The sequence below is a fragment of the Acromyrmex echinatior genome, chromosome 8 (genome assembly GCF_024713525.1).
Source record: "Acromyrmex echinatior isolate Ae372 chromosome 8, ASM2471352v2, whole genome shotgun sequence".
NCBI lineage: Eukaryota > Metazoa > Arthropoda > Insecta > Hymenoptera > Formicidae > Acromyrmex > Acromyrmex echinatior.
Genome location: NC_141859.1, coordinates 3,001,804 through 3,015,129, shown reverse-complemented (window position 1 = coordinate 3,015,129; position 13,326 = coordinate 3,001,804). Strand labels below are relative to the sequence as shown.

Below are 13,326 nucleotides of genomic sequence, written 5' to 3'. Positions count from 1 at the left end.
TATTATTATTTTGTATTATTTGAAATTATTAAATTTACATTTGCGCACGTTTTTTCCCCAGGATGGAGAGACCACTACTGAAATAGAGCCAGAAGGCGAATCTCACACCACCGTGGACAGTGCAATTCTGCAAGAAGGAGAACGTTTAAGAACGTCTGATGAGCAGGACGAGGCGACCAATGTTGAAGCCCTATTGAGTGATCCATCGAGCGAACTCACGCCTCAAATTCGCGCGGCAATCAAAGCGAAATGGCAAAAGATTGTCGGACCAGAAACCGAGATAGTCGTAAGTACTGCAATCTCGTTGTAAGATAAGAACGCGCAGAGAAAGGATGTCTCTTTCGGTTCCTTATCGTTTGAATAGGTCGCCCAGCTGAAGAAGTTTGCCGAAGGTAGTGGTCTTGGTATTAGCTTAGAGGGAACGGTCGATGTGGAAAACGGTCAAGAAGTAAGGCCTCATCACTATATACGTTCGATCCTGCCGGAAGGCCCTGTCGGACAAAACGGCACGCTGCGCTCCGGCGACGAGTTGCTAGAGGTTATCGAATTTTCATATATTTCTAGCGAAGCTCTTTAACTCTATAATATCTTCCCTTCAAAAGTGCTCGATAAACGCTCGATAAACGCTCCACTCTCACGAGCAATGTGTCTTAAATCGATATCGTACTTTCTTGAAGGTAAACGGCTATCGTTTATTGGGCATCAATCATATGGAAGTGGTTAGCGTGCTGAAAGAGTTGCCTATACACGTTCGCATGGTTTGCGGAAGAAACATCGCCTCGCAAGATCCACTTTGCCCCATCGACACCGCTCAACATCAAGCCGCTTTCCAAACTAGAGTGAGTATACGGAGTGGTCGCGACGTCCCGCTGTCGAACGGTTAAATCGCGCTTTAAGAGAAGAAAACTACGGCAAAAATCTATGTTATCTCGTAGAGTATCCTCGGTGGGTCTCTGCAAAACTTGTTGCCCACGATGGATCGCCTTGTGAAAGCAAAGTCGGACGGTTCCTTGGCTTCGACGACGACCACGGCCACGGTGACCGACGCGAGTCTGAATAAAATGAAGTCGCGCTCGTTGGAACCGCTAACCGGTCTGGCGATGTGGAGTTCCGAACCGCAAATTATCGAATTGGTTAAAGGAGAGAGGGGCCTTGGGTTCTCCATTTTGGATTATCAGGTGCGAACGTCTTTTTCCGTAATACGGGGTGGTTCTTCGCGATCTCGAAGAGAATCTGTAATAATCTGTTCGACCTGTTTTCCGCTCGTCTTCGCTTTTAGGATCCAATGAACCCCAACGAAACTGTGATAGTAATACGATCGCTCGTGCCCGGCGGAGTGGCACAGGTCGACGGGCAGTTAATACCGGGCGATCGGCTTCTGTTTGTGAATGACATCGGATTAGAGAATGCAACACTGGACCAAGCCGTGCAGGCCCTTAAAGGCGCCCCGAAGGGGACCGTTCGCATCGGCGTGGCCAAACCGCTGCCAATACCAGACAGTATTGTCCAGGTGAGCGATCAAGACGACCGGACCGAGGCTACGAGAGATAGAGATACCGAGGCAGCGACCGCTTCCTCGATCGTGGATAGCCACAAACAGAGACGGGAGTATTTCCGCGAGCGTAAGATTAACGTGACCGAGCCACCGCATATGGATTTGATCGAGGATTTGAAGCAAATGCATAACCTCGTTAAATCTGAGAGTTTTTAATTAGGTCACTCTGATCGGAGCAGTAGACTCAAGGCTCTTGCCTCTGCTAAATTTCACCGCGATTCGCGTGTCTTCGAGATGGTCGACGTGTACAGCTGAAATAACGCGCAATCGAATTATTCTCGGTTCAGCTAACCGTATTCGATCACTGCGCTTGCAAATCACGAGCGAATTTAATATTCTGTCGTTGATTAAACAAAACATTAATATGCATACGAATGCATTAATGTAAATGCATATTTTCTAACAAGATTCCGTCTATAAAAGTGAAGTAACCGTCCTTGTTGCATTTCATATATACATATATAATACTAAATACGACAGCTATACATTTGTGAGTGTCGTCGAATAATACGAGCATGAAACATTGTGTTCCATTTTGTGTGTTAGAAATCAGAAAAATTGATAAAACTGTTTGTCATTTATTTTATATGTTTTTCTCTTTTTTTAATCATGTGCACGCACAAGTTTGTCGTTTGGTGAAATTGGCAGAGTGAATTTTGGGAAACATAATTGGCACCGACATAGTACTGATTAAAAAATACTTTCATATACTTGCCATTTATGTGTGATTGTTTTACAAGACATCAAAGCATAAATTTAGTACATTTATATCGAAATAATAAAATATTGGATCGTGTTGGAATTTTTAGAGCTATGATAATTCGCAAAATATCTACTTATAAGCCTGCATGACGTAGTCCATTTGTGTTAAGTCCATTGTCTCATCTCATATTTATAGATTATATTTTATAATTGGTTACTCTTATGTGTGTTACCTTTTCCTTTTTTAAATATTACCACAAATGGTATTTATATAATATGCAATGACTGATTTTTTAGATTATTTGTACACAGTCTTTTTTATTCATTTTTAGCGCGAATTTATGCCAAATATACTTATGATTTATTTCAAACACGTTGTATCGATATTTAATTGTGGGAACAATTTACATTTAATATTCGCCCACGGCAATGCACCACGCGTTCAATGTGCTTTGCATCCCGAACTGTGTTGATTTGTATGTTTCAGGTTGATGATTTTGTATTGTATTTCTCGCCATTGCCATTAAGTTTTTATTCTGTAATGACGGCATACCGCAAAAGGCATTGTTTTAACAATCACGTAAAAAGATTATTTATCATTATTTATCTATTTGTGCAATTGTTAATAGCTATATCCCGCTTTAAGAATTTTCGCAAGTATTTTATTTATAGGTGCTAATTTGACGTTACTGCGTCTACTTGCGAAAGTGGCGAGATAGATTAAACATTACGAATAAAAATTAATATTTTGATCGGTAAATAAGTCAAAAAAAGTACAATTAAACGTCGAATAAAATTTTACGGTATGCTTGCACACCGATAGAATGCCGTATATGTGTTCTTTTATTTCATTTATCATTATCCGCAGCACCCCGTTCTCCACCCATTCCAGTTCTTTATGCGTTCATCACCTGTGCTTATGTTACATCATAATTTTAACCGTTTGCTTTTCATTTTCAGCTCGTTTACCCGCGCGGTACACTCTTCATTTCTAATAGTATATTTATATTAACATAATATATCTATGTAGTTTTTCCATACCGCGTTCGTACCGTTGCAACCGGAACATCCATAAAGAACGGCCAATAAGAACGGCGAAGTCTGTTATTTTACGAGGCCGCCCTTGGCGTTATTCCGAGGCGCGGCCAGGTGTTTTGAATGATTTATGCGATACCTTCGGATGAGATATACCAGCCGAATGGCATATTTTGATAGACGAAACCTTTTCCCGCTTGATTTCATTTGACCCTCCCGACCGAGGGAATTACGTGCGTCGCTGGGATGCGGCCCACGTAGTGGGATTAAGTGGGCTTCATCGCGAAGTTTAAACACTCGCACGGAGAAAATAAAGCCATGGAAAGATTTCCAATTCTGGAAATCCTCTCGTGCGTGATTCGTTCACCGAATTGCGAAGCAGGATTTGAATTGTGTTAAAGTGTGTTAAAGTGATAACAATTGCGATAATACATATTTCGTCTTTCATATATTTGAGATAGAAAGAGGACGCTCGACCATCTGATAGAAATTGCCAAAAGTTATCTTTTATGCAATTTTTATATTTGCGAAAGAAGTGTGTAGATTATATCTTTCTTAGGTTTATATCCTTTTAGGATTTTTGGAAATCATGTTAATTATGTATGCATCTTGATGCAGTCTCTGTATTCTCGAAACCTAAGAAACTGATTGAAAGAAAAATCAGAAGATCACGCATACATAACTGCAATTCTAATACTTCTTGTATAATATTACATATAGATTGTCTCGGTCCACTTTGACCAGTACAACTGATAATCCTCTTCTGTTCCTATTCAATATAATTCCATCATGATATCCAATAAACTTTCGATTAGTTTTATATTTCTTTACGGTGGTTAGTTGAGAGAATGAGAAAACAGGTGAAAAAAAAAAGAGGAAGGTTCAGCGAACGTGAGAAGTGTACGAATATCTTTCGGCGCCGAGTTATCTCGGTTGCCAGAGAAAAAAATGGAGAAACGCTAAAGATGCGGCGTACAAAAAAGAGAGAGAGAGAGAGAGAGAGAGAGAGAGAGAGCGAGAGAAAGAATGAGAGATGGGTGCGAAAGAGAGATTTTTTTCGGTAATAGCGCTCGGTGTTTACCGCGGATGGGGTTTATATTGCCGACCATCACAAAACTAAGTAAGTACAGAACAAAACGATTGTAATAGTGAATGAAAGTTGCCTGGTAGAGTAGCCGAACAAAACAAACTTTATTGCATTCGACTGACTTCTCTCACATTACTTTCAAAATTCTTTCGAAACTCACGAACACACACGATCGTACTAGTGATCTTTGTTTAGCAAGTTGCAAGTTCATTTTGAGGAATTATGATTTCTTTGCAGTATGTTACATTTGCCATTTGTCTCTTTGCAGTCGGGCGAGTACGAGAGAGAGAGAGAGAGAGAGAGAGAGAGAGAGAGAGAGAGAGAGAGAGTAGTTTTAAAAAAATAGCTGATACATATTTGAGACAAGCTATTAGCAAATATGAATGCGAAATATGAATGAAAGAATGAGAGTGAGAAGTTGAGATAAAAAACGAAATAAAAAGGAAAAGAGAAATGTAGAGAGTGAACGGGAGAGATTGAAATGAAAGGAATTGGAGTGAAAGAGAAAGCGCGAGAGAATGATTCGAGCCGGCGGCAAAGTAATCCAGGCGAGAGAACGAAAAAAAAAAAAAAGAGACGAAAGAGTGAAAAAGAGGGGAAAAGAAAAGACAATGAGAAATATCGTGAGAACGTATATAAACGAGGCAAGTAAAAGATCAAGTACAAGTTGAAAGTCATATTAAGTGTCTCGTTAACTTCATGATTATTTTTTTTCTCTTTTTTTTTTCTCTTCTTCTATGTCGCATTTTCCTTTTGCTGTCTCACAAAATCTCTTTAAGCGACTTATTTTTTTTTTTCAAGCGATCTCTCAAGCAAGCTCGTATGTCAAACTTTTCGCCTTTTTGTAGAGCTCTACTACCATTCCACTACTGTCTACTACTCACTGGCACCTTTCTTCACTATTATCAAGAGGCTCGTGGGGATCGATACGTACGTTTACTACTTACTCGCAACCTGTTTATACCTGAACTCTTCCGACCGCCTTCCCGATACTCGAACTACTTCGAACGGGCGAAACGGATGGTACACATAAGCCTCGATGGCAGCCGCTGGGATATCTGAGCCGCAAGTTACGTAATAAATCGATTCTCCTCCAGGCTTCCTTATTTCTTCACCGCTTAGAACGTGAAGCTCTTGTTATTATCTTTAAAGCCGAGTCTCGGAGGCACGCGAAAGTCACGATTATCAATCCTTATTGCTGTCATTTATTGACCATCGTTACTATTATCACACGCGTTTTTGCTGTTGTCATTACTGTTCTTTGTATAACTCTTATCACCGTTTTTCATTGCCATTGTCATTTTCTTTTATCGTTTATATCGCCGGTGTCGCTGTCGTTTATCGCTGTGTTGTAACTCTCCACCCTTTTCCTCGCTGTGTGCATAGCGCCTATTACAAGCTTCATTTACGCAAGCTGCATAAAACGTTTAACACGGGATTCTCTTCGTGATATTCGCACATACGCATAACCGTTTTCTTGCAACAGTAAAGACAACGATAACCCAAATGAAAGTTTTTTCCTATTGACGCGCGTGCAAAATGCAATCTCAGACTTCAGGGATGCACATTAAGTTTTTTCCTCCGGTAGTTCTGCCATTCGGATTTACTTGACAGTCACAGTCGCTACTCTTGCAAATGCTTGCATAGAATGACAATTCGCACATTAATGGATAAATAAAAGCAAATAAGCGCCTCCTAATAGATCTATCTGTCGCGTGTTGCTGCATGCTCGCAACAGCTCGCTTCACACAGACTAAATATTTAAATGTAATTGATAACAGAATCGCGCGATGCTGAAATAAATGTTGCGCAGTCATAGTTTAGACAAATGACTCGTAAAGCATCCCGCAAAAGCTTTCTGCTAAATTAACCATCGCGCGAACAGAAAGATTATGTATTTCTGTTCGCAAGAAAATGTGACGTAAGTTTGCTGTAAGTGAAGCGCGGAGAGTATCTCGTCGGAAACTCATTTCTCAACAACACGCAAAAAGTTAAAAATAGATTTGAATAAAGACGACGTAAAATAAGTACGGTGATTAGACGATGGATTAATTTAATATAATTAGAATTTAAAGAAGAAATGTTTAAATCATAATAAATCATTATTATTTATATAATGAAGTTTATAAAAATACTTGTGACATTTTTACAAAAGTTGAAAATAACTTGTACGCAGTAATAAATATTAGGGAAGAAAACATTCCAACGCGAAAGTACGTATTTTCCAAAACTCGTTGACGTATTTGTTCTTTCTCCATTCTTAAAGAAACTGGAAAAAAGAAATGTTTACAGAACTTTTCGCGCTTCTTCGTCAAAATTGACGATTACTTACGCGAAGACACGATTCTTTGCACGTTCTTGGAAGCGTACAGCAGATACAGTTATTACGTAAGTCATTTGTTCTTATCGGGGCACCTGCGCCAGGTGCATTTATCACAACGGCCTTCTTCAGTTCTTCTTCGCCCGAGTATCTTTTTCGCGCTGTTATTCTTATTACCGCAAGAAAAATTTCGCCAGATATTTTACGAACAGCTGGACTCGTTCGCTGAGAAAACGAGACTCGACTTAGCTTCGAGATTTATCGTGTGCGAATTTTCTTTTTGAAACACGAACTTCGCGTTATTCCGTAAAAGATAAAATTGCTCCACGCCTGTTGATGTTGAATGTTCGGTGGAACTTCTTCTTTTTCTTTCTTTTTTTTTTTTTTAATAAAGGTGTAATTATCGCAACGTTATTGATGGATAGATGAACATCATATATTTGACTTTTTATCATAATTCTTATATTTTGCATCTTTATATATGACGCAAAAATATGTGAAAATGTAATTTTTATTTGATACAGTAAATGCACCGGAAAATCTTCACTTTCCATGTTTACATAATTGTTTTATTTATGATATTTTACAAGTATTTTTTAATAAAGATTTATAACGTTCTATATAAAATATTTAAAAATATATATAAATGTATATAAAATATATAATTACACATAATTATATTTATAGTAAAATACGAACATAAATTTTCTCTATTCCCATTATGCGTTTCCTGTGATGCATTAAGTGCACGTAATATTGTCTTTTTTCCTTTAGAGACGCTTCGTATGCACTTTTTTCCCTATTTTTCTAAAAACAACCATTTGTTTCATTTTACGTACAGAAATTTAAAAAAAAGATAAACTAAAAACACACAAGCTATAGTCGCGTTCGCACGCTTTGTAGAGTTTAGCGAAAATGCGACGTGGTAAAAATTTATTGTCGGAAGAACCATAAGTCACACGTAATTATTCAAACTATACACACACACACACACACACACACACACATACACGCACACACACACATACACACACACGCACACACACAACGTATCTTTCTAATGATGACGTATCTTTTTCGTTTTTCAGAGCGAGGCATAAGCGCCGAGGCGGATCCGTTTCCCGTACGAGTTATACCTTTACTGCAGTTATCGACCAAAAAACCAAAACAGAAATACAAAATAAAAGTACCATGAACAAGCACTATGTCCTCGTTTATGCCCATTTTAATATAACAATTAATCGAAAAGAGAACAAGGAATGTAATATAATTTCACACTAATTAAAAAACGCGAAATCGAAGGAAAAGAAAAAAAATCGAGAAGGAAGGAACAAAACGTATGTCCCATCCTTTTATTTGTTTATTCAGGACCTCTCTCTTTCGCCAATGTGAGCTTAATAATTAATATGCTTAATAATGAATTAATACAGTCGACATTTTATCGACATGTTCCTTCGATTTTTCACGTCGTCGACGTATTTACTTAAGTTAAGCAAGGAATTCTTATATAACATACTAAAACCGAGCATGATTTTAAACAACAACGATTTTGTAGTTTCTTCCTCGGCTCCATCCTTAATGTATCTAAAATTTATGATCGTTATGTGAAATTGTATCACTAACTTTGTTACATTTTATCAGAAATATAGAAATATACTGAACGCACATATATGATATGAAATGATGTTGAGATATGAAATATTATTAATCAGATATCACTCGAATTATTCTCGCAGCGTTTTTTCCTTCGAAAGTTTGTTTTTTTTTTTATATTGCCGCTAATGTTAGTCAAAAAATCTTTAATTAATTTGATTTTTCCTGCAACGTATAATCCGAACTGAATTTTAGAATAAATCCACTTACTGATAAATAATTTTATTATTTGAAATTGATGGTTTCGAATTGGTTTATGCAAATTTATTTATCGAATTTTGTTATATGCTACACAGAAGGAACAGTTGGCAGAAATATCTAAAAATTTAGCTTGATAAAATTGGAAATAATTTTGTCGGACTTTCAAAATAATTAGGATGCTCAAATTGATTGTTTGAATGTCAAAACTTTTTGCTTAGTATACTTATAAATTGCTTACATAAATATTTTAATAATCCAACAAAATTATTTTCAGATCTGTATCTATCTAATTTTTTTTAGATATTTCAGCGAAATCATTCATTTTGTGTACGAGCATTATTTTCGTAAGAAATAGACTATCGAAATAATATGGATGTTCCGTAATGCAACTGGTACTCAACACGAATCCCTCATAATTAGCGACTTATCGCAAACTGCATGAGTTGGATGAGAATTTCGTGATAAAATATATCAAGTTCTATAGGTAAGTCTCCATATTTCTTTCCAGTAGGTTGCTCATCTTGTACATATAATAGAAGATGTTATTTATTATTTAAATGTTCCATACGCATTAAATGACAAATAAAAATTGTTTGACAGCTCGAAGAAATTAATTAATTTTCAGGCAAGCGCAGCAAATTCTGTCTCTCAATTTAAATGCCTTTGCATAACTACTCTTATCCGCTTTGTTCGCACGCTCGGAGAGTGCCGACTAATTCCTTTGCCATTCGAGCGGGTTAATCGCCATTTGATGCGCCGATCGAATTACTCGAATGACTCAAAAGAAATGAATCGATCGACGAATAGCACAACGGTGTTACGTAATGATTAAATTTGTGTTGAAAAGCTAAAATTTGCTTTTCTATCGACAAATAATATAATGATTTACAAGCATATACTCATCAATGCACTTAAATATTTAACTTTTTTTGCTTTATTTTTGCAATTTGCTAGATGACAAAATTTGAAATAAATTAATTATCTTGTTCATCCTATTGACAAAGAAAGATTATAAAATAAGATATATAAAAATATATATTAATTCTAGTTTTCTATATATATATATAATACTAAAATTTTTATAAAGCTTATAATAATTTTAGATTTATTAATTACATGCATTTATCTTTTATATCAGATTTTATGAGCATAGAGTTTTATGTGGAATTTTAAAATATTCTCTGAACATATTATGATACTGCTATTATATTATTTATCATAAGCAATCAATTTTGTCAATTTTCAAACGAGTAACAGATAACTTCTAATTTTAATGTACTTGACCAGATCTCCGATTGAGATTTTTAATTACAGTATTTTAATATAAATTAACAATATCATAAAATATTCGTAACAATTGAACTCTCAAATCGAATGATTCAAGTTTGCGATAAATTGGATTTCCATTTTTAACCGAGGAATTTGGCAAAAAATTTATCGAAGGACATCATGTTAGTCTACTTTTGATCGAAGTATTTTATTCTTCTTATTTTGTAATCTGTCTTAACATTTTGACATTCGAATCTTACATAAATTGACATATTATTACTGATGGTTTGTAAATATTTCATTATATGCGCTATCTAATTGGTTCGTTTAATTGGTTAATTTAATAATGTATTTTTGCTTTATACACTCAAGAAGGCTTTGTAAGCTGAAACGTTTGTAATTTTATACATATTTTTTTAATATTATTTTATTAATTGTATTTAGATTATTATATAGTATTTACAATTGTTATGTTAATTGTATTAATTTAAAGTCAGTCTAATTATATGCTCGAAATAAGCCACGACTTTGTTTATTTGTTTTGAAAATATATGAGCATTTTCACTCTAATTATAAATTAGCATTTGCGTAAACATGTTTTGTAAATCGTTCTATATATTCGATCGAACAAAAAATTATTCACTGAACAACTTCAAAACGTGTATAATTATTTATTCGATCCGCTCAATTATTTAATTGCATTCAGTAATGCTCTGAATCTGATTTAATTAACAGCGCACGTAAATAAGTATATGCCTTTGGCAAATCATGTTTAGTCACTTTATAGATCTTTCTCTAATGCATTGCCGCATTAATTACGGATGCTTGTGTAGTTAATGTGTAGTATTAAAGGATCAGCATCTCATTTCTAGTATTGAGCTTCATGTATATTGAAGTTCATATTTCGATATTAATTAAGTAATTATTGAATTCAATAAATATATTATTGAATTTAATATAAGTAGAATTTAATATAAGCCTCTTTCTTAGAACAAAAATCTTTTTCAACTGCACGACGATATATTGTATCGTCGATGTTCACGGATTTCTAGACAATCCTATTTGTATGGAACTATTCCTTTAACTGGATTATCGTGGCAGCAAAGAGATTACGAAGCAAACTTATTTGTTAAGCTACGTCTATGTATACAACGAGACGATTCGTTTTATTTTTCCTCTAAAAAGTTTCTCGAGATTTATGCAATTGGCGCTATAAATATACGTGGAATTCACGTGATTGTTGATTCCCCTTGTGACGATCTGTATTTACATTTGCACGCAGCATGTTTCCAATGTATACACCCTCCGACGTAATTTAAATCTGAATACGTGGCACGCTCACTACAGAATTATCTCCGCTAGATCAAAATTCGTGAAAATACATGCACGTACGATCTGATTAACATATTAATGCATTTCAAATGCATATAAATGAAATTATGCTATTTCAACACCATTCACGTCAATTGAAGTCTCCCTCTCATATCAATGTTATCATAAGCTTAACATCTGCACGGAGATATTAAAAGATTATGCCGTCTCCTCAAGAAATATCGTAAATTAATAAATGCTTGGAATTCTGCAAATAAAATTCATTCCTGTAATAATATCAATTATAATTGCCATTTGGTTGCGAAATTGCAGCTTCTTTCTTCTCTTACGCAAGCCAGTTCTTCGTAAATGCGTAATTTTAGAACGGTAATTGTCAACGTTTGTACTAATGATCTAACTCCTGTCTCTTTTGCTCACTTTTTACGCTGCTCGATTCTGTAGCAGAGGATGACACCGAAGATCAAACGGAGCAAAAGTTTTCCCAACGAGAGTGAGACGACAGATCACGCAGCTGAGCTTGAAGACTTGCTTTCTTCGAGATCAGGTATATTTTCTTTGCTAAACTTTATAACGTGTGAGGATGTAAGTAAAAAATTCGAATCAACTGCAACGAGATTGATGCATTTAATTGTAACATTTTTTGTTATTTATTTAATGATGGGAGAAGTTTTAGGAAGATTAATTAAACATCCTAAAATATCTTACATAGTTAGAAAATTTGGGTTAAATTAATACATTTCACATGCCCCACATAATCCATTCAAATTTTTGTGTCAATTTAACACATGATATACATAATGTATATATTACATGATGTAGACATTGTAGGTGTTAAAAAGTATGATATGTCACAGAAAGTAATATAAACATTGTGTAAAAATTTTGACATACAAATATGACTCTTCGACAATTTAGAAACAAATTGTGAAAGTATATTTCTTCAGTAAAATTAATTTATAATATATTAAATTATGCACTCTCGCACACATTTTTTATTCATTTATCGTAGAATTTATATTTAAAACTATATTGTTTTTATATTATTTAATTAATTATTCATAAATTGCGTTATTTAAAAAAAAAAAATATCAATTTAATACAAAATATTTAAAACATAATCTCACTATGTTAAATTAATACTCGAGAATGTTAAGAATTCAAAAAATAAAAATCGAAAATTTTAACAAGGGTCGGTTTTGACACAAGTATAATATGTTTCTTATTGTGTATTATAATAAGTATTGTAATTTTATTTTTTACTTTATTATCACTACCTGTTTATTTAACCTAAATGTGACTTTGTTTTGCCTTATATATATAAATGGAGGCGGACATGTCCATTTTTTTTCTGTAATATTAGTTATTCGTTAAATTTTTTTAGCGTATCTATATTTTAAATCTTTATTTATATTTTTTAATACCACTACTGAAGGGCTTTATGTATCTTGAAACATTCAATTTTAGTTATTACATGTTGGAATTTCTGTAATTTAAAATAAATATAATATTACGTATATATTTAATATTCTATCTCACCCGTTAATTCGGCTCGTTTGTTTTTATTATCGATACTATCAATTCACTAACTTTATTTTATAATACATTATAATTTTATTCAAAGAATATTAATTTAGTTATAAAACGATTATTACCTTATAACTTTGCTCACACAATTTTTATTGATCGCGCCTGCGTTCCAAAAACGAGTCGTATAAATCACGCTCCATTCAATAACGAGTACATTCCGAGTATATTCCAGCATATTTCATATATTTCTATTGTTCCGAAACGGGGATATGTCGCGTCTTGTTTCGCGAAACATACTATTGTGATTTCTATACGAGCCTCCCCTTTCTTCCTCTGACAGGAGCGGAATCTCCTTTTGCGCTATGCGAGATATGTATATATCTCGTAACGTGGCAATTTGCCATTACCATTCAAGTCTGATGTACGAAAACCATCAATTTTGATCTCGCGATTAGACTAGATTTCCTTTATAGATAACGTACAAAAGCGCACTACGCTTTAACACATCGCGGAATAACATGCGATATCCTTCTATGCGAACTTCGTATAAATAGTAAAAATAATTTTGCTCAATACGGTTTTTATCGACATGATTCCTCGATAATAAAAATTGGAAAATTTATTGGGTTGAAAACGATTAATCGA

General features: G+C 34.6%; 2 protein-coding genes across 7 annotated transcripts in view; one reads left to right on the top strand and one right to left on the bottom strand.

Moving 5' to 3' along the window:
- Window positions 1-13,326, bottom strand: part of LOC105150141 (uncharacterized) — a 208,075-nt gene that overhangs the window by 1,898 nt on the left and 192,851 nt on the right. The gene's annotated exons all lie outside the window — the stretch shown is intronic.
- The window catches only part of LOC105150136 (inactivation no afterpotential D), a 115,616-nt gene that overhangs the window by 67,462 nt on the left and 34,828 nt on the right, over window positions 1-13,326 (top strand). For 5 of the 6 annotated variants that reach the window (XM_087408613.1, XM_087408617.1, XM_087408618.1 and 2 more), the window contains 6 exons: window positions 62-286; window positions 365-538; window positions 678-839; window positions 936-1,178; window positions 1,280-1,510; window positions 11,596-11,698. In XM_087408613.1, the coding sequence (XP_087264739.1) occupies window positions 62-286; window positions 365-538; window positions 678-839; window positions 936-1,178; window positions 1,280-1,510; window positions 11,596-11,698 (1,138 nt within the window). The remainder of the gene's footprint in view (window positions 1-61; window positions 287-364; window positions 539-677; window positions 840-935; window positions 1,179-1,279; window positions 1,511-11,595; window positions 11,699-13,326) is intronic. The other variant, XM_087408614.1, reaches the window with a different exon arrangement.